The sequence below is a fragment of the Opisthocomus hoazin genome, chromosome 14 (assembly GCF_030867145.1).
Source record: "Opisthocomus hoazin isolate bOpiHoa1 chromosome 14, bOpiHoa1.hap1, whole genome shotgun sequence".
In the NCBI taxonomy this organism is placed as follows: domain Eukaryota; kingdom Metazoa; phylum Chordata; class Aves; order Opisthocomiformes; family Opisthocomidae; genus Opisthocomus; species Opisthocomus hoazin.
Genome location: NC_134427.1, coordinates 2191509 through 2217297, shown reverse-complemented (window position 1 = coordinate 2217297; position 25789 = coordinate 2191509). Strand labels below are relative to the sequence as shown.

General features: G+C 44.3%; 1 protein-coding gene across 1 annotated transcript; it reads right to left on the bottom strand.

The window, feature by feature from the left end:
- Positions 1-1321: 1321 nt before the first annotated feature.
- On the bottom strand, positions 1322-20609 carry TENT5D (terminal nucleotidyltransferase 5D). Its single transcript, XM_075435814.1, has 3 exons — positions 20525-20609; positions 13791-13913; positions 1322-6681 (listed from the first exon to the last, which is right to left on the bottom strand). The coding sequence occupies exon 3, from the start codon at positions 6660-6662 to the stop codon at positions 5484-5486; it is 1179 nt and encodes a 392-aa protein (XP_075291929.1). The 5' UTR covers positions 6663-6681; positions 13791-13913; positions 20525-20609; the 3' UTR covers positions 1322-5483.
- Between the last annotated feature and the right edge of the window lie 5180 nt (positions 20610-25789).

The following is a 25789-nucleotide window of genomic DNA, read 5'->3' as shown; positions in this document are numbered from 1 at the left end:
GAAATAGTATTTCATGATGGAGACTGATGGAGCAGAAAAAGTGGGAGGATGACAGGGACTAGACAACAAGACAGCGCCCCGTTACCTTCATGGGTGTCCTTAGATTTTGAATTCCTCAGGAAAGTGTCCGGTGAATAGTTAAGGAAAGGAAAACCCCCAGCATGGGCTGCCTTCCTACTTCCCCACCCACCCTTTTATTGAGAGGCAGACTATTAAAAATCTGGCTGTACAAAAGAAAAGCAATGGTCAGGAAATGAAATTATGATTACATGGTTATTACTGGTTAAAGAAATGGGAAGGCTTTTACAAAAATTTATCCATTTCACTATGAAAAACAAGTGAAAGAGCATGTTTGGAGCAATGTCCTCAGCTGCCAAGGCACAGCAACCCCGGCTGCTTTTCCTCCCCATTTCCACCAACTGGCAGCATCTTTGCCGTACGCAAACCGCAGGTGGCTAAAAGGCAATAAACACCCAAATCAGGAATTTCTGAGCTCTCATACGGGGCTAAAACCTCCGGCACGTTCCTCCCCCTCCTCTGTAAGGCACCAGAGGGCCCATAGGACCTAACAGTGTATTGACACCCCCAGGAAGAAAGAACAATATCGTCGTCTTGTTTTTAAAAAATACACTGGAAGGAATAAGCTGTAGCTTAAAACCTAGCCCATGAAACAAAAAAACCCAACCAACCAACAAAAAGCCCAACCCCAAATGCCAAAACCCCAAAAAATCCAAGTAAGCCAGCAGAAGTCTAACCGCTGAATGTGGTTCTGTCGCTCAGCTGAAAACTCAGAGCTTGTAGGAGTCTTTCTGATCTTGGCCCAATGGCAATGGCCGTGCTCATACTCGACAGAAATTCTACAGCCTGGATAATTACATGTGTAGATTTATGGGAATGTGCGTTCAGCACAGGTAAAATGTATTTTTAGGCACATGTAAAGTCAAATCATTTGTCAAGTTAAGCATTCATTTTATTTACCTAGTAGACAGTAATGTTTTTATGATATAAATATATATCTAGGCACTTCAAAAAATGTGAGAATTTGACACCAGCCCATTTGACAGCTAACGTGGAGCCATTGGAACGTCTCAACTACATGGATGAGGATCCGGTCGTTCTGTAACCCGCAGTGTGGGTCCGACGCTGGATCAGCTGTAGGTCGGAGTTTGGGGTTTACTGACCTAACAGACCGCGACCGAACCTTTCGCACTCGTGTAGTTGCAATATGCCAGTTTGGCTGCTAGCAGAAGTCTGCGTGCTAGAGTTCACGTCCACGCAGAATAATGAAGGTCTTACAAGCAAACCACACGTTAACCAAGAAAGTTGTTTTAATGATCGCTCCCCAAATACCCAAAGGCACTAGTCAACACTGTGGACTAATGACCTACAAATTCGTGTGATTAGTACACATTTTTAGCATTACAATACTTTTTCAACAGCTTCAGATGGCACATTGAGTGAAATAATACCTCCTTCATCGGCAACAGCTTTGTCCTGAATACCCTTTCATTTGTTGAGTTTAACGGAAAAACGTACCGAAGGAAAACTGAGCTGTGGGAACCGTGCTGACCTGCCAGACTCTCTCTGCTGTCCCTTCTCAAGATCCTCCTACAAGTCATATTGGATACACCCCTGTGTAACTCCCAGTTTGTGTTGACGTAACTTCTCTGACATCAGTAAAATTGCACAGCTAGAAAACCGAAGTGACGCGGTGGTCAATCGGATCCATTATTTCACAGATCTGCTGGCTCCGTGTAACACAACAACGGACAACAAAACATCTCGTCTGAGGACAATTTCATGTTTCATTTATCCCTCACAAAAACCTTTGTAATGTGTCGAGTAGAAAGCTCACAAATTACATTTTAAAGGAACTACCATAAAGTATATGCTTCAAACGGACCTTTTACAATAGAACACAAACTTCAAATGACATTTTTTAGGAAAGCACTTGAAACTTTAACACTTAGGTCCTGACAACAGTAGATTACTATAAGCTGTAAACCTTCAGAAGTTTGATGTGATTCAATAAAATCAGCATTACAATTTCCATGTATTATAATTATTGAACAGATTATAACAACAAGATATAATTATAATGTAAACATGAAGCTCAGGAGACCGGAACTGAGAAAATTCTCTCAACTCTTTGTAGATTTATATCTGCACATAGTAAAATCAGTAACAACTGGAGAAAGTGTTACAATATTTCATCATACATATCGATGTCAATGTTTCGCAAGCAGCAGTCTATGCATCATCTTTTTTTAATTTTGTAAATTTTCTGTTTTGCAGAATCAGTACTACCTTGAAAAAGAAATCTCCAGGTCAAATACTGCTGCCAGGTATCAGTGTAACTTTTGGAAGGAAATATTTAAAACCATCAGGTTTTGTTAATTGCCCGCATATGTGTAGATATGTAAGATTTTATATATGTATGCATATATAAAATCATAAACCTCACTTAACCTTCAAAATTGAACCACCTCTAGGTAAGAAATACAAGACCTTTTTCAGTAAGTTTAAAGGGTTTATACCTGAGACATTTTTGCATATTGATGTCTTTGTACCTTTACCTCTAGGTACTCACATAAGTCCTTTCCTCTTTTCTGGGGTCTCACACAAAGCCTGTTAGAGTTAGGTGGATTCTTCCCACTAACTCCGTGGACTTTGGCTGAGTCCTTCCTTACCTAACCTGGATGTATAAACAGAGATGTAACAGAATTAAATATGTATATTTAAAAAAACAGTTGCTGTCCAAGCAGACAGGCTGGTTTATACTAATCCAGAGCTAGTTCACCATTCCTGACACTTTTCACCATGCCTGGTTCAAAAAATAATTGTAGTCCTTTATACAGGGTAATACATGTTTCTACTTGTTGGTTGAAAACAACTCTTTAAAATACACCTCTAGGTAATGGATCACTGGCTATACACGACGTGCTGGAAATGCTCCTGCTTGGCTGACCTGTCCCCTGGTTCTTGAGAAGATCAACCCATTTCTCCACCCAGCAAGCAACGAAACCAGCAGTGGAGGAGTAATAAGTTGATGTGGCTGCATCACCTTAAGGTCACAGGCCAATGGAGATGGACTGAGATTTTCAAACAGATTTAGGGAGTTTAGGAGCCTGGTTGCTCCTGAAACTCCAGGCATTTGGATGCCTAACACGCACAGATTCATCGGAAAGTCCCGCCTGCGCCTGCAGATCACACGTGCTGTGTGTTGCAGCAGAAGCGTTAGCAGGGACATAACATACATAAGGCTCTTACAGAATTTCACAGTGCTATTTAATTTGGCAAAAACCAAACTAAATTTAAAGGTTCCCTTTGTAATCTAAACAGTTCAATTAGAAAACAAAAAAAAAATCCACAATGTTTCACTCCATTTTGCTTCTGACAGGGGGAATTCCCTAGAAGTGCTTACATGCAAATACAGTGTTATCACAGTTGATAACATAGCAATCAGAATTTTATTAATACAGATCAGCCAATGGAAAGATACTGGTGGAAGTGAAATAAAGTGTGTTTTTAGACACAGATTCGGACATACTTGAAAAATAAGCAAAATTAATAGTGCTATATTAATGAAAGACATCACAAAATTAATTAGCTTCCAAGTAGATTAGTATACCCTGCTCATGTTGCAGAAACATGGTTTTTTGCACTAGATTTTACAGAAAAAAGTTGACTTTAGTGATGATGGTCAGCACAGTTGTCTTAAAAGCTCTTTGTTGTGCTGTACGGGCATATAATGGGAAAAAGCAAAGCTACATTTCACTGGCAATAGGACTTCACAGACCTTCAAAATTTTAGCAATGTTTGATTTAAAAGAGTGGCATGTAGCGTATTTCTGTGTAAAATAAACACTCATTCCCAAGTAACAGAAGTTTCCAAGACCTGACACCCATTGTAAATCGGTAAAACGTAGTCCATGTTTTTAAAGATGACGAGGAGGACACACAGCGATGCACCCGCAGCGAGCTCGCAGTATGACACAGTGACGTGTTGAGCATCGGACGTAAGAAACTCTACCGCCTGCATTTCCAGTTGGCTGTTCCAACTTTACAACCACGCCCATTCTAAATCTCCTTCTCATTACTCTTCCTTCTCGGACCACATCCAGCACCTAAACCGAAGGAGTTTTGGTGAGAACCCCTCAGCTCCATCTGTCCCGGACCTGCTCGTGCCGAAGCAAAGGGCGCACACCTCTCACCTTCAGTGCTACGAGCGCTTTGCGACCCGGCGGTGGAGCACCAAGCGCAGGTCTCCCGTTCTGCAATCCAGGAGCTCTCTAGCACGATTGCCCAACAGCATTACGACTTCCACGGAGCAACTGGCACAGGGGGGAGGCACTTAAGTGACATGTTTAAAACTTCTCTTTGGTAAACACTCACACACACAAAAACTTGTAACTAATGTTTTACTTCCCAATCATAAGAGAAATCTTCGTTTGCTACTACTGTATGTGTGCAGGTATCTAAACATGTACTGGACATAGCTAGTATAAAATATTTTTTCAAATGCCACTGCCAAGGATTTATGTTAATTCACCTAAAAACAGCACAGTCCTGGGCTTTTTTGTTTTTTTCCTGACTCTGTTATGCATCAAAGCATCTCTGATCAATAACAGATTAGCAATAGAAAGCAAGCCCTGTGTCCTCAATTTTCACCTTCTTTCTTATTCTATTATCTCGTTTTTCAAGACCAATTTAATCAGAATAGTTGTATCTCTTACAACTTTCATTATCTGTGAGGCAGATCCTGCTGTCCAATGCTGCACTACTTAAGCAGCCAAATCTCTCACTCAGATCATTGGAAATTTTGGATACACAAAAATGCTGAGTCTGCTCTTGGTAGGAGTGTTTCCTGCTAGCCGTGACTAAACAGTACTCCAGCGAGCAGAGGGACCTCGCGTCTCTCGTGGGAGCTGAACAGTGATCAGACCAGTTCTGCTACAAAGCAGACCTCAAACCACCAAGAGACAGCCCATCAATGCATATTTTCAAAAGGTGCTGCAAATAAATGTTGCTGGAATTGCACAGATAGAACTAATGGATGACCTACTGTACCCAGAACACTATCACTTGTAAAATCAGGCATTTCTACTGAGAGGTATTTTATTGGCTTAATTTTTCATTTACACTATTTAAATTTTGCTTAAGAATTTTTTAGAACCCAGAACTTAGTGCATTTCATTTTATAAAATTAGAATAATTTATATCCTTCTTTTTTCATTGAAAAAAAAGTATAGCCAAAACACATGTAGGGGTATAAACACATCATGAGCAATGACAACCGTTTCACTTATTTTACGATCTGCCTAATGGTGATTTAGACACTGACAAACCGAAGAGCTTTGGCAACTTGCACAAAAATATGTCCTTAAATAAAAAGTGATGATAAAACTTGCTTTAATGAGGCCTTTATTATGGAGAGAACTGGAAAGAGAGAGAAGTGTAAGTGCTGAGGACGTTATCACGTTTCTAAACCATGCCGCTTTGCATTTGCATGTGAAATGGGTATGGCTGGTAGATGATAGGTGGTTGTCCGTGAGGAACGTAGTAATTGCTGAAGTTTCTGTCACTGATATATGGAGCAGGCTGATAATAGCACGTTACGTTGGCTGCATTTGGGATGATATTTTGTTCTCCGAGTACTTTTAAAGCCAGAACTGTGATCATATTCAGAGTTTGTCTTCGTTCATGTCCCATGAGACAGACTGTGCTCTTGTTTACAACTCTGCGCAGAGTCATCAAGTAGTCATACTTGCTTTTCTCTTCCCCGATGAAGTGGTAGCGCAGATATGACTCAATTTTCCTTTGCTGCTCGGCAACATCTGGAAAATCAATGAAGAACCTGGAGCACATGTAACGCTCCAGAGATTTAATTTCAGCCTCATCCGCTGGCTTAAAGTCACGAACCAGCAGATTGCTGTACTTCAGGAGGCCGCCTCCTCTGATTTCCTCTGGGTTCCTGGTGGAAATCAGTTTGTATTTCAAGTGGTCCATTGCTTTGTCGAAGTCTCCGTACATACTCTCGGCGATGACAGTGGGGTGAGAGTCTTCTGTCAGTTTACAGTCTGTTGCTCTGTAAACATTCAGTATGGAGTCCAGTATGATCTGGAAGGAGTCCACGCTAAACTCAAACTGCCGTCTGAGTGAGTTGACAAACTTTAGCTCTACGTTCTTGCCGCTGTTGTTTGACAGTGAGATGAGACTCCAGCGATCGTGGTTGGTGGAGACTTTGACCATCTTCTGTACGTAGGCATCTTTCATGGTCTGAGCAGTGATTTTTTCCTTGTTAACACATTTTGGCAAGAAGTCCAATAGGCAATTAAGAACTGCTTCCTTAACAACTTGGAATTCAAGCTCACTTGGAAGTTCCACCCCAAAAATGATGTCTAGGTCCTTATAACTGGTTCCGTTCTGCTTTACTAGGATGTGACTGGCTGTCGAACCGTTCAGACGGATATCTCTCACATTGATCTGCTTTTCAATGAGCTGTTCCTTTACGACGTGAATGATATGCTTCGGCTTTACATCCAGCGTTGGAAAATTTCCTCTCCCATGAATAGGTATGACCTCAGCTAAAACTTGATCCAGGATTTTAATCTGATCCCAGGTGAGACTACTGAATCTGTGGTCTAAATTCTCAGTAGTCATTGTGATGTTGGTTGGCTAACTAGGAAGAAACAGAAATCAAGAAAAAACCAATGTCAGCACTTTCTCAAATACAGGAGATCCTGACACGCCACGAGGTTATAACAAACATATGTCTGCCTTCCCCGGCGCAGCAACAAAGCAGTTCATTTTATAGAGACACAATCCCTGTTAACGGTCTGAGTCAACCACTGCACTTGTCACAGGCTTTTAATTGAATTTTAATGTACTCAGGTTTTAATCCTGCTGAGAAACCATTGTGTTATTGTATAATCCATGACTCAAAGTAAATGCAGTAAACTATATAGACTTCATTTAAACTACTTAAAGGTTAATAATGTGAAATACTTGGTGGTTATAATGAAAGTCCAAATAAATTTCACTGTGATGAGCTGAAATGAGCAAAAAGAGCAAATTTGATTCTTTCTGTCCTGCCTAGAAATCTCCCTCTATCTTCAGTGACCTGCATACTTAAAACTACTGACAGACCAGGAAGTTTTTTTAAAAAGTAGGAATGACGCAACTCGCTCACTGTTTATGTAGCCATGCGCCTTGGATGTACCTCAGCCTCTGTGGATCATCTACTGCATGCATCCTTTAATTCCACTTCTCATGGTTTAAGAACTGGATACCCGATAATTGTTAAGCTGTTTCCGCTACATTTCTGAGGCAAAGTCTTTTCCTCCTAATCCATTAACCGTGTTCCCACATCAATGTACCAATGCTGTGAGTTATGGTTTGCAGAACCGAGAAGAAAACCCCTTCCAGTCTGCACTGATACCATACAACCTCACAAGGAAGCCTGTAAAGAAGCATCTACAGAATACATGGGATAAATCTCAGACTCTGGAATTCCTCAGGTTAAAATTATATCTTGTCTTCCTATCATCATCGACAGCAAGCAAATAGACTTTAGCATGGATAATATTTTTACATTTTACAATGAGAAACAAAAAGCTGCAAACCCCAGGACATCGGCTTTAGGTTTTCTAACTGACCATCTATAAACTTAATTTTAGTTACATTTTTGTAGCGGGAATTAGAATGCTTTATTTTTTAAATTTTATTTATGTATACTTTGAATATAATCAAACTCAATCATACAATTATATAATTAGGTGTGACTACACTAAGAAGTGCATCTAAGGAAGTACAAAGAAGAAAAACATGGTTGGGCGTTAGGTGTCCAAGGTATAACGAAAGATGCAGATCTTCACGTCACTGTCTCCTGACATTAATGTCAGTGTTACAGAACAGAAACTTTGGAGGGCCAAAAACCTCCCAGAATCCACGGGCATCACTTCAGGCTGTGTCTCCTCTTGCCTGCTTACACTTCCTCACTTCTTTTGGGGTAGTTAAAGCTCAGGCAGTTAGCCAGAAAGTTTTACTGCTGAAATCCGTCATCCCTTTTCTCAACACACTTTCGTAACTCACAGGCAGGTGTTGTGATTTGCCAATAACTTTCTGATTCACCCCAGCGCCGGGCTGCTGTGCCTCAGCGCCTGGAGCGTGAAGCTGTGTTTGCTGCTCTGAGCTACAGGTGAAGGAAAAGAACATTTCTGGACATAGCAGGACCTTTCTTCATCGCTCAAGGGAGCAAAAGTTCTTCAGTCAATACAGTTATTTTGGGCACTTCTTTACTCTCTCTCATCAAACGTGTGATTCTGTGATATCCTCAACCCACGGGAAGCTGCTGTTTAGACAGTTTCTAGGTGGAGGTACAGATACTGAAAAAGACTTCAGTTACTGAAAGGAATTTCTTGTTTCTGCACAAACACTGTAATTTTGCTTTCTCCTTTACTGTTGCATGTGTTAGCTAAGGCTTGGTTTAAGAATATGTCTGCTGGATTTGTGCAAGCTTTGTTCAGAGAGAACTCAGAGAAACTGAAAATAATTTTTAAATAGTTGCCATAAATTATTTGTTCCATAACACAGGGTTTAGATTGCTGCTGCTGAAACACTGCTTGAGCACTTCAAAAGAATATAAAGATCACTGTATTCCTTAATACTGCTTACACACAGAATGGGAATGACACTGAACTTAAAAATCTATTTGTCACGGAAAAACTATGAAATCCCTCGCAGGTAGACGGCTGTTTCTCAGAAGGCAGCAGCTGGGTCTGCTGCCCAGACGAAGCTGTGTCTCCCAGCCAGGCTGACGCCAAGCTGGAGTTTGGAGGGACGGCAGAAAAGTGGCTGGAGATGTGAAACTCAGGTGGGATCTGGAAGAGCTCAGTGACTCCCCAGCCGTGCAAAAGCAGCGACTGGCGGGGATCTGCCAACGCTGCAATTGTACTGCTGCAGCGTCGAGAAATCTTTCTGCAGACAGATGGCTAAACCATATTTTTTTCAGCTAAAGCTCAAGAGTAAAAATAAAATCACACTGAGTAATAACAGTAACGAAAAGTCTACACTGTTGTTTCTTAATCAGTAGCGACTACATATGCACATTGTCATATATTTTTCTTCGCTCGCCTTCAGATTCCACATTCTGTATTTTTAGTAGTTTCAACTACCTTGCGAACTGACAAATGGCTTGGGGATATTACGGCACTATTTTTTGCATACTTCTACTATAGTTTCAGCTCCCAAGTGAGCTACTCAAGAGTATATGAAATTTCAAGCACCTTTGTGGCCTCATTACAAAGAATGGAGCTAACCCTATGACTCAAGTTAAATGCATGCTTTAAAAATTGGCTAAATCAGAACCAAAGCTGGGATTTCAGCTGCCACTGAATTGACGGTGTGAAGGTCTTGGGTTCAGCTCTGTAGTTCTGGCACAACCATGCAGTTTCTGGCATTGTTTAGGTAGCATATAGCTCTGTATACATAACATGCAAATGTATATATGTTTGCATACAGACTCAGAAACGCACAGGTTCCTGCAGGCATTTAGAGGATATAACATTTGAACTGAAAGGGAGGGAACTTGCCATCCATAGCACTGCCTATTTTACACGCTTATGACTTTACCATTAGCTACTTACTGTTATGATTCCAAGCTTATTCCTTGAATACCACAAACTATTATTATGAAAAACTTCTATCCATCCTTCATAGCCTTTAAGACATCCCAGTGCATGTTTGTCCTAAAAACCAGCTGTTACAGAAAGCCAATGTGATTCTTGGAAGCAGCACAACACTGGGTGGAGCAAGAAGGCTGGGAGGAGAGGTTTCTGTATAAACTTTTTGCTGCCATGTTTGTCATCTGTGTTATCGATACATCAGATCACGGTGGGCCAGCTCCAACGATCTGCTAGCAACCTTCCAGTTGTCAGAGCTGCTGTACAGGCAGTAGTTTTTGTTATGTGATTTGTCTGATATTGCAAAACTTTGAGAGAGCTTTTCAAGGTCAATGCTGTGACATAAAAGAAAGGGCTTAAAGAAGGGAATGTTGAAATTCAACCCCCTTTTTTAGCAGAGGGACCCTCTTCAATCACTTTAGAAAGTCAGAAGAAGAAAGTATCCCTAAATAAGCTTTGAAATCCTTCCTTTATTGCTACATGGTTATAGTTGTTTTAGATTTTATTACAATATGCTAAGATTTAAAAATGACAGGAAAAGGTAATGTCACCAAATATCTCTTTTGTGTTGAAGAGTCGTTCCTCAACACGTCATTTCTCTAAAGTGATTCCTGGTGAATCTGGGGATCCTTTGTGAGTTCAGAGCCTCAGCATGAATGCCTGAGAAATGTCTTATAATAAATATTAAGAATTCTGTGCTGAGATGATGCCTTCAACTTTGACAAGTAAGGAAAATGTCCCAGGAAAAACAGGTATTAAGTTGTCCAGAATAGAATTAATTTACAGGTAGACCTAAATAAACTTTTTAAAATTATTTACTAACTTGCTTCCAGTTTGCAATCCAGTACATAACACTGCACCTTCCTAGAAAGACTTTCTCTTGTTCTTTTCCTTAACCTTGTCTGGCAACAAAAACAATTTCCAGGCAATTTTACAGTCATTGGGAACCTTATTTCTTCCAACAGTGGCAAATTTATTTACGGAGGTGCTCAGGCTAACATCGGGAGTTATTACTAACGCAAGCAAGCCTCCGTTACAATAAATGAGCAGTATTGAGGCTATAATCAGCCAAAGCACTGCATAAACCAAGAGAGGTCAAGGGATGAAGGGAAGGCAACTCACTGCACATGACCACAGCAGCCAGATGAAGCCAACAAAGCAAGTGCTAGGGTCGGGTCGCTTAATGGGAAAAGAGGCTGGAAAATCGCTTCGTTCTTTGGAAGCTGGTGACGTTTGCAATGGAGGATGATTCCTGGAGGCAGCTATATCTCACTGCCCCTTTGTCCGCAGCAGCATTATGCCAATTAGGGTAACCATACAGGTGACACAGACTTTGAGACCTCTCGCTCGCCGGCACCCACACTCCCAGCCTTCCCTCGGTCTGCCCTGCTGCACCCTGTCAAAGAACTCAGCCTCTGTATCTTCTCCTACACAAATACCTAAAAGCATTTCATGTTTTACCATCAGCGTTTCCCTATCTGAAAGTCTGTACATTGACAAATGAAAGGCTGCATAAACGCTAGCACCGTGGCAGAGAAAGGAACAAACAGCCTTTGAAACTGTGTTTGGAAAAGAGGGGGTTTTCGTCACTCCATCAGGATTTGTAACTTCCAGAGACTCTCTCCTAGTGATTTTTCGTAGTTATTTGTTTATGGGATTTAAAATGTTACTATGAACTGCAATGGACTCTGAATCCTGCCTGATTTAAGGTCTCTGCCACATAAAGCAACGAGGAAAAGTAGTTTTCAGGGTGTTTTCTTTCACATGTGCTGTCTAAAGAAGCACAGAATAAGATGGATCACACCTAGTGAAGTTTCGTGATATATTATCCTTATTGTAAGGTTAGAAAAATATTTCCCTGATTCAAGTTCCAACTTGTCCTTGAGTTGTCACCTTCAGCTGATGGAGTGATTGCAATGTGGAAAACTGTTTAGTTACTGTGGGATCATTAAACATAGTTTTGCTAATTTTTATTGATTATTTTTGTATTGAAATTAGAGGCTTTAATTTTCTTCAGCAGGGTTTGGACCAAACAACCATAAGTTTGGTTTTACAATCACAGAATCACAGAATCACAGAATCACAGAATCACGGAATGTTAGGGGTTGGAAGGGACCTCTGTGGGTCATCTAGTCCAACCCCCCTACCGAAGCAGGGTCACCCAGAGCAGGCTGCACAGGACCTTGTCCATGCGGGTCTGGAATATCTCCAGAGAAGGAGACTCCACAACCTCCCTGGGCAGCCTGGGCCAGGGCTCCGTCACCCTCAGCTGACAGATTTAGTCAACCACCTCAGCACTCTGCCATACAACAGCTTCATCAAAAAACCAAAAGCAGATCTGGCTTTACATCTGAATGAAGAAAATTTGCCACACTAATGATAGCTTTCATGTTCCACACAGCTTTCATAGAAACAGACACAGTCTAGAGGACAGTCTCATCAAATTTAGCTCACATTTTACCCACCGTTTTCAGATTCTCTTTTTATATACGCTATAATGTTGCTTCAGTGTACTTTCAAAGGGTTTGCAATGTGCAGCCCTTCTCAAGCAGAGTGCATCTGAAATAGGTTTTGTGCAGCTGTGATAGCTCCATTCTCTCCCCTTCGCTTTTATCTGCTCCCCTAGTTCTCTGTTTTACAGCAATTATGTGGAATACTTTAATGCTCCAATTGTCTTTATTTTGCACTTGAAATCAGTTGTGAAGGGACCTTTTACAGATCAAGCAAAGTACCTTGTCAGCTGCTGCAGTAGCCTTGCTTTTGAGGTTACACTGGAGATGCTCAGAGTAACCATTGCAATTCTCCCCTTAGGTCTCTGTATTGGCTTTGCTGCGTACACATCATACACATCACTAATGATTTCCATGATACCTTGCTAAAGCTTTAGTTTAATCCAAAGATACATTTCTCTATTAAGCTGGTCATTTTAAAGCACTTTCCATGCCCACTGACTTAAGGACTGCAGCTGGCATTAGTTCTGAAGCGAGGAATGTCAAGTGCGGAAGGAGTCCCATCCATAATTTAAATGTGTATGACACAAGCAAAGCAGTAAAGCATCTGGGGTATCCTAAATGGGGACATACTTAAACCGGTTTGACAGTGTTTTTCATGAGTTTTTCCTTCCATTAATGTTAATACAGGCAGTGAAGATACAGTTTATTTATTCTGTTATCATGAGATAACGGGTGACTTGCCATGAGTTTTCAGCACAGTTACCGTCTAGTTACCCTGAAAGAACAAATAATAACTCAAGGCCATATGCTCTTCTCCTGTGAGATAACGTTGCGTGTTGTGCAAAAAACGCTTAAGCAGAAAGCAATTTGCTTGGACTATGTCACAGAACATCACCTTCAAGGACAGAACGAGTAAGCAGAAAAGGAGAGACTTTATCAACAAAAAAGTGTCCTACCTTTTCTCCAACCCAACCCAAGGAACAAGGAAATACAACAGAGCTGTGTACCAGCCTGCACCGGCCCTTCTCCCAGGCGAAAACGGTTTGCGGAGCAGTACAACCCAAGGGCAGCCATACCCTCCTGTAGCACAAAGCTGGGAAAGGAACCGAGCAGCCTATGCGTCTGCCGAAACGTTACGGGACACTGGCTCAATGAGCTGGGAGTTCTCAGGAGGGACAAAACGAACAGGGAGTTTACTTCGGGCAACCGGTACAAATACATAATCCATGTAATGTCATCCTGCAGATCTGGGATTTTATGGATGTCAAACTTTTTCCACCATGACTCACGGCACGTTTGTTCTCAGCTGCATGTGGATCCCCTCACAAGGGCAACGTTTTCAAGGCCAGATATATTATTCCTTTGTATCGGTCCCCACAACACACGATGTTCCTTTGTACACGGCCTCCAGGTTCAAACACACCAAGCCCTTGTAAATGGCATGGTATGAGGCACAGTCAGTCTTCTCATTTGCTCTCAAATACTTTAATAAATTTAAAAAAAAAAGGTGTGATATGCAATATTTGGTCTATTTTGGTCTGTGGTCGTCACTGAGAAGTTACTGCTTTACCTAAAGATTATTTGTACTACCAAATACATACGGACTAAGTCCTGAATAATGTTTCCAGAGAGAACGCAAAAGCCCACAGACTTACCGTGGCAGGACGATGGGCAAGCATGTATTTCAGCAGAGTTAACAGGATGACTCACTGGTTCCTTTGGTAAAAATACGAGTTGTCATCTTGTCACTGACAAAAACACGAATCTCCCAGGGAAAGCTGCAGGGGGAAGAAAAAAACACAACAACAAAATAACATTCATTTTGAGATAAAAGTTAACTACCGGTCACCTACTGTACATAATAAATCATGCATTATACCTTGGCAGTCCTGCAGTCTTATCAATAGCCTTTTAAGTTGGAAATGATAAGGTAAAAGCAGTGGAAAGACACAGGAGTGCTCATAAAGACTCTGGGTTACACTTAATCCTCTGCAAGGATGTTAGGAAACTTGCTATTTTCTCTATGGGATTTTGAGTAAGAATTTAATATTATTAATAGACATGCAAATTAGCAGGGACATAGTGGAATCATACAAAACCCAGAACTAATAACAACTCAGCAAAATTAAGTACTATGAATTGTGTCTAAAAGTGCATGCAGATGACAGGAACGTTCTCGTTTCCTGGCAGATGAGGCTGTTTTGGGTCGTTTGCAGTAAGCCCAGGATTCAGCCTGTTGCTGGGATTTCCAGGCACCGAGTGGCCCATTGACTGGCTACACAGGAATTACAACTATGTTTGTAAATATCTGTATGCTCTCACAAAGGCACTTTTTTACATTTGGGTCTCATTTCAAAGATGTGCTGACAGCTAGGTAGCCTATTTTAGGCTTTCCTTCAAAGCCCTGCATTCCAGCACCTCATCCCACAAAGTTCATAACACCTACATAAGGTTTCTTAAACTAGCCTGAGTAGGGTCCTGTCCATCATGATTTGAAATACATGTGAATTTACTCCTTGTTGCAGTTGTGCTCCACAATCTCAACTTTTCTGCTGGAAGTACATATGCTTCTGAGTAAAGATAATTTTGCAAGCATGACTTGAGTGTCAATATATGCATAATCTGCAGGGAAAGCTGAAATAATAGCCCAAGGAGCTATGGAATGTGTTATTCATTTTATTAAGAATATTATCGATTTTTCCCCCATGCTACAGCAGTCAGATATTTATCACTGAATGCACTGTTTTCACTGCTGCCAGAAGCCCAGTGCTTGGTTTCCTCACTCTGTGCCCTGCTGAGCCAGGACCTGCCTGCGGCTTTTATTTGCGTTCCAGCTCATGATGGGCTACTAATTGAATGAAGGGATGTTCCCCAGCTAGATCCCCAAATCCATGCAGTGTTGGCTCGTGTTTGCAGCTGGGAATATGGGGTTAAGTCTGGCAAGGGCTGAGGTCTGGTGAGTCTGAAAGCAAGAAGCCAGTTATGTCTTCAGCAGCAAGGGAAAGAGGGTCTGGACTGCTTAGGTAAAAAAGTCTCAGCATGTGGAGGCTGGCCTCCTGGAGGAAAAGTCAGATAAGTATATAATCAGTTACTTAAAAAACCCCCCATCATTTAGCCTTTCTAACAATGAACAATTGTTATTTCTTTATGTGTGAGGGTGGAAAGTTTAATGGATACATGATACCCACTAATGGATATATCATCATAATAGAATAGATTAACACTAGAGTAGAATTAATGGCTTCCCCTGGTGATATTTAGGGGAAGGAGAGAGAGACTTTTATATTGTTTTGTAGAAGAACACCCGTTATTATACAATATGTTCGTAGAAGCAGCAGCTGAGATTGATGAAGTGCTTTGGCTGTTGGGACGTTATTCTCAATGGCTGCCTTTTATTGGCTCCATCATTACCAGAAAAAGTGCATCATTTCATTATTCTGCACTCATGGTTTCCAGGATTTTTCTAACGGAAATAAAAACAAACATTAAGACAACTATGTCAACAATTACCTTGTGTCTCAAAGATAATATTTCCCTATTCCTGAATTCAGAATTGTGATGTTATGCACCAACAAACTCATTTCAAAGTCTTTTACCCTGGTGTCTCTGTGCATAACGAGCAAAAGACTCTAATGAGAACCAGCAGGATCTAGGCGCTAACGCGTGTCTCTGCGCCTTGGGTTTCACCCCTCCAACACACTGTGCCACAAATACCGCTTGAGGCATGTTGGCCCTCAAACCTATCGGGTGTCTGCATCTCCACGGGCTTCAGCGAGCGCGGAGGTTGCTCGGACGCCTCATCAGCTGCCCCAGGGCCATTCAAGGTGATTCCACCGAGCCGGCAAGACCGAGAGCCAAGGATCCTCTCCCCTCTCCAGAGATGCTTGCCTCCCCCTTTCCACCTGCCAGCTTCCAAGAGCAGCTCTGCTTTGCTCCTCGGACTAATACCAAAATCTATTTACTCACTCGAGATACCAGTGACTCAATCCGAAGCTCACTTATCAAAAACTCTCATTATGACTAAATCGCATCAAAAGCAGGCAAGGTAAAGAATGAAACAATCCTCCTTTTCCATCTATTAACCATCTCCATAATTACCTCTCCTCTTCAAATGCCAGAGGAAGAGTGATTAGCAATGCAGCGTGCCATTACAGTCCCAGTTCTTGGCTGTTTTCAGGGGACAGAGGGTGATACAAAGCCAAGGCTCTCCTCAGAAACTCTCCGGAGGCTTCCTCCCCTCATCGACACCAAGGGAGACCCAGCGAGTTACAAAAGTGGCAGAATGTCCCCAAGAACCTGTCTTGTGGGGTGGCTTTGGCCATGGAAGCATTAGAGAAGATGGCCAGGTTTGCAGTCGTGTCTGTTTTGAGAGGGTTCTGACACAACACACAGAGTAAATTGCACAGATTTATTTTTTTACTGGTCATACCAAAACCTGCTGTACCTTGCTAGAAGCTGCATTTAGTTCATTCAATCAATGCAACGCTTCCTCCCCGCCCCCCCCCCCCCCCCCCCCCAATCAGTACTGAGCCATCAAAGTATCGAGGGTGGGTTTTGATAGTATATACGGTAGCAGAAAGGATTTGGAGAGTTTTCCTTGGCATGAGCCAGAAAGCTGAAGACAAATGCACTCCTGTTCCATAAAGCCCTCTCTGCATCACTCCTGCTCTGCTCTGCATGCTTTATAAAAGTATTCGCTATTAAGCAATTATCCTGTTTCACTCCAGAAGTATTTTCATTTTCTGGCAGAAGACAGGAACTCTGGGCACAGGCTCCAGGTTGATTTGTTAAGCAGTCTAGGATCCCTCCAAATAAAGACTCTCCACGACTGCTGCAGCAAGTGGCGAGTTTAAATTGAGTTGGGAAAATCTTCTGTACCCTGGACCAGGCTTGGCTGGCACCCTTCCCAGAAGCGTGGCCCACAGAACTGGTAAGAGAGCAAGCTGGGCTCCTGTTCAAAGGTGACTGGGTCTTCCACTGTTTGTTTACACTACTCTTTGTGTTCATAATGCTAACATATAATTCATATTTATAATTCATATTTATATGAATTAATTTCCATATTTATATTAAAAAGTTATTCGCCTGACTACATGATACAGTACTGGGACTTCCTTTTAATGCTATTTTCCCAATTTTATGAGTTACATTGTAAAAGTGGGGGAAAACGTATGAGTTATTTATTAACTTCAAAGTACTTGCTGTACAAGACTTTATTCTTAATTCTGCGTCAGTAAGAGCCAGGATTCCCCTAGAAAATAGCTTTTTGATATCTGAAATGTTTCCTAGAGTTCTGTGATAAAGTAAAAACCCGCATAACTCCACTCAAACTACAGCAGGAAAAAGGATTATGGCTGCAGCACCAGGACCAGGGTACTGCTACTCCTTCGTGGAGAAGGCAGCATGAAATATCTCAGTTGACATTATTACTAAAATGCAGAGAGACGATAAAGCAACAATAAGCCAAAGAAAAAGGCTAAGGCCCCGCAGCAAAGATGTGTGTATTCGTGACTTTTCCATCACTATCAATAATGCATAATGACCATCATGCGGATGATGACACCAATTTTTGAGAAAGACTGAGTCAAGTTTTCTACCACCAAATGTGAGAAAACATTCAACATGACATTGGATGTCAAGAAGAGACGACCTGCTAGATAAGCAAAGATCCAGCAGAAAGGGTAATGGAGAAGAAAATCAGCTGATGTTGACATAAATTGACATCTGCTGTAAGAGTTTGCAGTGCTTTACGGAGGAAAACCATTCCTTTGTTAATATGGGCTGAAACAAACAGGTTTTAGGGCCACAAAAATTTCTTGGCCAGGAAAAACCTGAAATGATGGTTCATCTGTAAGCAATTCTGCAACATGAAGAAACCATGTTCAGTACTATGCTCAAATTTGACAGCTATCTATGTTCTCTTTTTATGCCCTGCGCTCTAATTCCACATGGCAGTAGACAATAGGTACATTGCAGATTCCCTGTGATATCTGAGATTCTGTACTGATGCTATGAATAATTATTTTTGCACGAAGATCATGGTGGCAAAGGGAAAAAGACAGACTTTAACTTTCAAAAGATTTCTTCTTTTTGTTTGAATCCCAATGGCATAAATTCAGTTCTCACACCAGAAATTGCTCTGGTGTAAATGAGAGCAGACCTGGCCCAGTATGTGCATGGCTGGGCATCTGAATTCAGTGAGAGGACCATCCCTCACTCCAGGCTACCTGCAGTTCGATGGCGAAATTTGACTTGGGGTTTGCCTACAAATCCTGTAACTGTTCATCGAGCTTCATTCATTAAAACCAGCGGGTATTAAACATAGACATGTAAGACATACACATGACATGTAAGACATACACATGACATGTAAGACATACACATGACATGTAAGACACATATATGTCTTAAATCCACAAGACAAATTCTATCTCCATACGCAGATGACTGTGAAGCTACCGGGAACTCAACAAGCATTGTCAATGACCTTGGGGTGACCCACCACGGGCTGCTCAGCATGACTGAAAGAGGCAAAGCAGAGCACAGGCCACCAACATTTTCACCCTTCACTATGGCCAAGCACTGATGGCACAGATCAAACCTGTCCTGGATCCCTGATGCTCGCCTGGGGGTCCCAGAGCTGCAGTTGAGGATGGCGTCTGGTCATCAGAGCCCAGAACTAGGAAGGCCATGAGACCAATCTGGAATAGGAGCATTTTGAAAATACGGGTAGAATTTCATTCCTGCAAGCAGTGTTAATTAATGAATGAATTTCCACTGCCAGCCTAAATGCTGCTTAATTTACTCTCCAAAATAACTCAATCTCCATGTGATTCCAATGTGACCTTTCAAGGAACTTGGTCCACTTATCTCTCCCTGATTTATAGTGGATTCATAAATTATTGGACCCTACTGCGTCAGCAGTTACTTCCGAGCTTAAGCAGGAGATGTTGACATGCTCTCTGGGGCAGGGATTTAAACCCAGGCCTTTGCTCACAAGGGTTGACGTTAGACATCTCTCTTTCTGGCAGCTGCATCGTTACAGAGCACATAGACCTTACTACAGTGCGGTACGTCTGGTGCCTAATGAGGCACCACAACCAAATTCACCGTAAAGTTACGTCTCTAATGCATAGCCGAGCAGGGACAGCACGCAAGCAACACCACCATGAGGTCAAAGGTCTGCAGCAACTGCAAATTACAGGAATGATTACAGTTCTCCTTAAACTCGGCTGTGGGAATGCAAAAGGGCTAAGATAAAAAGGAGCAGAAGGTATAACCCAGACTCTGCTTCCCTCCCTTCCACACATCCAGCCGTTATTCCTTACTCCTGGATGCTGCAGCCACAGCACGCAGGAGGACAAGAGGGCAAGGGGATGGTTTCTGCGTTTCTGAATGGGACGCACACACGATTCACAGCTGACTCTCTAAGTTTAAGCAGAACACAAGAGCATAAAGCGTGGGAGAGTCCCCGCTCTCGATGCTCTTTCATTTATTATTAATTTCTTGGCCTTTCACAGCGATCTACATCACTATTCATACATACCTGGCTGCTTTTTATGGGAGCCATGAACAAACTGTTAATGCAGCACGCGGAAGACAGCGTGTATGCCAGTTTAGTCAACCGTGCTCGTTTTGATGGAATAACAAACATGGTTAAAGACATGCAGGGGCTCAACGCGCTTGGGGATGGGAGCAGGCAGCGAGCGCAGGAGAGCGATCTCCTGGCTGGGAAGACCCAGAGCCCTGGCCCCGAGCTGCTGGAAGCCGGCGCTGCTTGGCACGCAGGCACGAGGAGCACTTCCAGGCAGTTTAGGGCAGAGAAGCCCAGCTCGCTGCCCGTCACCTCCAGGCTCTGACCCCCTGGGGAGCACGGCTGGCCCTGTCCGAGGACCTGGGAAAGGCCCGGGACACCGGGGCTGCCTCACACCGTCTGGACGAGCCGGTACCGCTCTCGTCCAACCTGGCCGCGAGCACCACGCTCCCACAGCTCCTGCCATCACCGTGCCGAGGCGGGTCGCGCCCAAAATTCAAGAAGTTTTTAGCATTCACGGAAGCCCACGGTAAGGCAGTGAGACACCCCCCACCCCCCCAAGCGCTGCCCATTTGCCCAACCGCCCTTCTCACCAGCTGCTAAAAGTTTTTCCTCATGAAAACGCCCTGGAAGCGCCGAACGCCAGGCAGCCGTCCCAGGTTACGGCAAAGTTCTGCAACTCGGCCCAACCGCCACCAACGGACCCGCAGCGCGGCCGAGCCGCGCCGACACCCGCGCCGTGCCGCCGTACAGCCCCCCCCCCCCCCCCCCCCGCCGCCTCACGGGCGCTCGGCCACCGGACCCCCCCCGCGGGAGCCGCGGGAGCCCCTCAGGCCGGCGGCGCGGGGCACTCACCGCGCGGGCCGGGCCGCCCGCCCGCTCCTCCTCAGGGCCGGAGGCGGGAGAGGCTCCTCCACCGCCGCCGCCGCTGTCCGCGGCCGCCCCGGTGCTGAAGCGGCCCGGCCCGCCCCTCCCGCCCGCCCCCGCCGGCCCTCGGCGCGTAAACCGGTCGCCATGGCAACGCGCGTCACAAAGCCCGAGGTGGGGCTCCCGCCCGCCGCCTCGCGGGGGAGGCCGCGCGCCGCCGCCTCAGGAGAGCGCCCCCCCCCCCCGCAGCGGTACGGAGCGTCCCGGGTCCCGCCGGGCCTCCCGCAGCCCCGGGGCCGAGCAGGGCCCCGGACACCGCCGGGGAAGCGGGGGCCGTTGCGTTGAACGGCTTCCCGCGGGGGTCTCGGCGGGTTTAAGAGCGGCGGGATCGCCACCGGCCCTCACCCGTTGCCCCGCCAACAGCCGAGAAGGCCGCCCGGGCCTCGACGGCCACGTCACCCCAGACGGCAGGCGGCTTCGGCCTCCGGTGAGCCGTTCCTCGGCCCGCTAACCCCGACGGATGGCAGAACAAAACTGCCGTGGGGTCCTCCCCGCACGGAGAGCCGGTGGGTTCCGCCCCGGTGCTCGTACCCCAGGAGCGCGAGGAAGGATCGGCCGAGGTCGGAACTCGCTGGGGGTACTCTATATCACAGAATCATTAAGGTTGGAAAAGACCTCTGAGATCATGGAGTCCAACCATCCACCCAACCCCACCACACCTGCTAAACCATGTCCCCAAGTGCCACATCCACACGCTTTTTGAACCCCTCCAGGGATGGGGACTCCACCACCGCCCTGGGCAGCCTGGGCCAACGCCTGACCAAAATATCTATATATCTGTATATGGATATATACACACGTACTGCGCATACATATCATAGAATCGTAGAATGGTTTGGGTTGGAAGGGACCTTAAAGATCGTCTGGTTCCACCCCCCCTGCCATGAGCAGGGACATCTTCCACCAGCCCAGGGTGCTCAGAGCTCCATCCAACCTGGCCTTGAGCACTGCCAGGGAGGGGGCAGCCACAGCTTCTCTGGGCAACCTGGGCCAGGGCCTCACCACCCTCATGGGGAAGAATTTCTTCCTAATATCTCATCTAAATCTGCCCTCTTTTAGTTCAGAGCCGCTCCCCCTTGTCCTATCACTACATGCACAGCTAGAGGACATGAAGTTGGCGAGGGAATCCCAGCAAGGAAAACAGAAGTTTCAGGGACGCGAACAGGAGGACTCACGTGAGAAATCGGTGACCTGAGCGGCAGCCCCCACAGTTTGGTCACTCGGTTGCCCAGCTCAGCCCTCCCCGGGCCCCAGCTCTGCCAGGAGAGGGTCCCCCATGCCAGCCCCTTTGTGTGCAATGCGTGATGTCACTGACTCCATTCTAGTTCTAAACAGCTGATGTAGAAGCCCAGGCTTTCCCTCTAAAACCTCCCATCTCCGATCGCTCCCTCAGCTGGCTGGGTGGAATAAACCCCTGCATTTGCTGCCTTTGATCCCTCACGTAACTGGCTGGACAGAATAAACCCCTGCATGGGTGAGGGTATGGCATTTGTGCCTTTTTTGGTCCCTTTCGTGCTGCTGTAATGCCAAACCCCGCACATTTGCTGCTGCGCGGTGTCTAAGTACACGGAACGAAAATGAGAACTAATTTACTTTACTGTTCTGAGAAACTATGCCAAATGGGTAAGCTATGATTCTTTTGGAGAAAAGCGCAGATTTAGTACCGCGGTGACTCATAACGACGAGCACACCTTGGCAAAAAAAGGTTATGAAAGTATTTTAAGACGCATTTTATCATAGACAAATGTATACAATAACCTTAAATAACCGTGCCTGTACTTTAACTTGCAGCACCCAGACACTTCCAGGCTGGCTCTTGGGTATTACGCCAAAGCAAGATTTTAACCTTTTCTCTCACAAGAATCCGCAGCAATGAAGTAAGACCCTCGTTAAACACAAAAATCTCCACATGAGCTGTTATTCTTTAGGGCCCTTAAAAACGTCTTCAACGCCTCCGTCCTCTTGAGAACAGTTTTATGACTCCAGTGATAAAGCAACTGCAGCAATTACAAAGCGCTTTGTAATTAAAGAATCCCGCTCATGAGCCAACTATATTATATCATAGGCACTAAGTTAATTTGTATTAGTTTATACTACTAGTTGTCAAAAGTATTTATATTTAAATGCATTTACATTATTATAATAGTTTATTATTTATTACTTATCATTTATTCTTATGTCAGTTTATCTTTCTCGTTGTCAAAATAATTAAAAAAAAAGGTCGGGAGACTTTTGTAACTTCCTAAACCCTCCCAAACTCCAAGTAGGACTCAATTCTCAGCTCTGACGACCGCATTTTCCCGTTGGAGGGTTGTGGACCGAGCTGGAGGCCGGTGGCCCTGCACGAGCGGCACGCCCGGCCCGCGCCAGGATGGAACCCACGGCTCTGCCCAACCATTGTGCGTAGCTCTTGAGTGATTAATTGGGCAAATTAATTAGCTAATGGTTCTGCTGCACTTTGAAAACAGTGAATTACTAAGTAAAAGCTACGTATCTTTCTTTTTTTTCCACGCTATATCACTAGGTAATTGCCAGCACCGCGGCACGGCGGGGTGAGGGAATAGTGTTTAATACATAGAGAAAAGCTTACGTCCGATGGCTGATCGGCCTAACTGAATGTCAGGCAGGGAGAGCTGGATTTTCTTGGAAGTGTGCCTTTACCTCTCTGCGCATTTTCGGAGCGGCGGATGTAAATCTGTGCCACCGCGATGCCACCGGGCTGCCGTGAATGGCTGCAGGCAGGCAGGCCGGGGACACGGTCACAGCAGCAATAGATTTTTCAATGAGTCGAAAAGTGGCAGGAGACTGATTGAAGCAGAAAGACGTCTGCATGACGACAGCCTGGAGTTGCCAGGACTTCTGGTACTGAGTTCAGTAAAGCCGGGATTTCACCCGGAGCACTTTGTTTGTTTTGGAAATGAGGATTTTAAAGGCAACCGCTGAGGCCAGGTCTCCTCTCCCGAGGTGATGCACAAGAAACACTCTCTAAAGCCTGAACTCTTGCTGCCTCCTCCTGCTTTGGCCTTAATTCAAGAAAGCACTTACCATTCACATAAATACATCTCTCATCAGCAAAGCTTTTGAGCAAACACCTAGTTTAAAGATTCGCTTATCTGTAATTCATTGGTTAAGAAGTAAGGTACTACTCCATAAGAGTAAAAAGTGGGATAATCTAGCCGTAAATCCTTATCATTTCTATCACTTATAACCAGAGCTTAGTCATCCTATGACCAGTGACGCACAGCACTGATTTCTTGCTGAATAAAATTTTAGCAGCACAGCCAATTTTTCCCAGTGGCTTGGAACGGTGCCCTTTATCGGGTTTTATGAATGCAAAGCTCAAGGTCCCTAGCATGCAGTGGATAACCTAATGCAAGGTCATGTTTTTCTAGAATAAGAGCACCTAAATCTTCAACTGCGACGATGGGGCCCAGCCCTACTTTCAGATTTTATCCAATTTCATAGGGATTTTGATGTGCAGAAGAAGTTCAAGCTGTGATAGCAATAGCGGGCGTTGCAAAATGCTGAAGATTACCAAGCTTGAAACTGTAAAGGTCAGATCCTGCTCTACACTTCCCCAATTCTCAAGCGTATTTAGATCTGAGATACCCTGCGCATTTAGCTCTCTGCTCTGTGGTTCAGCGAAATGGAAGAAAATCATCTTTACCTTTGGAAAATTCCATCGCAGGACCATGTTTCCCTTCCAAAACTCCAGAATTTCATGTCATGAATGATGCATATTCTGTCTCAAAGGAAATCATCTGAGAAAAAAAAAAATCCCTTAGTTTTAAGCGTAGGCTTCTGAGACAACACGGCGGGGGTGGAAGTGCGCGTTCCAGGTTAATGAGGCACTTCTGCACGCACAAAAAGGGAAGCAGAACCGTAAGAATTTTTCCTTTCCAGACTGCCACCGTGAAGCCAGCAGATTGCAGACGAATGTCAGAGCACTGTAAGCTCTTCCTCTCATCACCGGGCACCTCAGATTGAGTGCTCGGCCTGATTTCGGAAGGGATTTATACTGCCCCTGCCTCTTTTTTCAACTTGGTAGCCATAGCGGGAAAATCGGATCTTACTGAGTAAAAGTAGAGAGCTACCTGATGTGCAAATTTCTCTTAAAGGAAGGGGAAGTAGAGAAATCCACTGAAGTCAGACTTTTTACAGCTCCTGCTGCCTTTTATGGAGTTTTACTCTTAAACGTGAAGAGACTCGTTAAGTTTATTTATTGCCTGAACCTAGAGGTGAAGAATGCTTTCCTTCATCCAAAAAGGTCTCTCTGAAGGCAGAGTGCAATTCACTTTTCTTCTGCCATCGGTGCTCGGAATGAAAACGAATCAAAACAATCAAACCCACGAGATTAGTCAGAATTAGCTCTTTTCCTGTACTGATGCTCAAGCTCTGGTCTGTATGAAATAATTTCTTGACCTTTGGCCAGAGAGGATAAAGTTAAAAAGCACAAAATAAGCTGTAAAAATAACCATTAAAACATTTCCTCAGGAAATCTATTTAAATGCTGACGTCATTTTCTACAGCAACTGCTTCAATGTGGAATTGCTTCTCTAACTGTGGGAAACTACCAAGGCAGCGTCAGACTCGGGAGGAGAGGAAGGCTTGCCGGTGCGACGGCAGGCACGCTGTGAGACACGTCGAAGGGGCAACGCACGTGCAAGGTCCTGTGCCAAAGGGATGTGCAGACGACCCTGCTCCAGGATGAACGGGAAATCTGAGGAATGAGGCGTCTCCCTGCTCGGTAATTTGAGGGGGAACCCGGGACATTTAGCAAATCTTCCTCCAGCTGTCCAGTTTTGGAGAAGCTCACGTAAGCACAGAATTTAAGTGGAGATTTAATAGTCCAACAGGTGAGAGCCTGGAGAAAATCCACTTGGTATCATGACTGTATAAGGGAGTGAGCAAGAGGCTTCTAATTCAAGACACAGAGTGGTGAATGTCAGTTTATTGGGAAGCCGAGGGAAACAGGAGAGAATGTGGCTTCGTAAATCTGGTTATACTTCCAAAAATACACCACAGGAACATTCGATGCTACTGGGAACACACATAGCAGAGCTAAGTGCTCAGCAAAGCACGCTAACCGAATTTCATCGTTACATGAAAGAAGAAAATCCTGACTCATATTTTATGAAAATTGTTATGGTGAATCAGCAAATTACTTCTGTTTTTCTCCTCCAACGTCAGCAC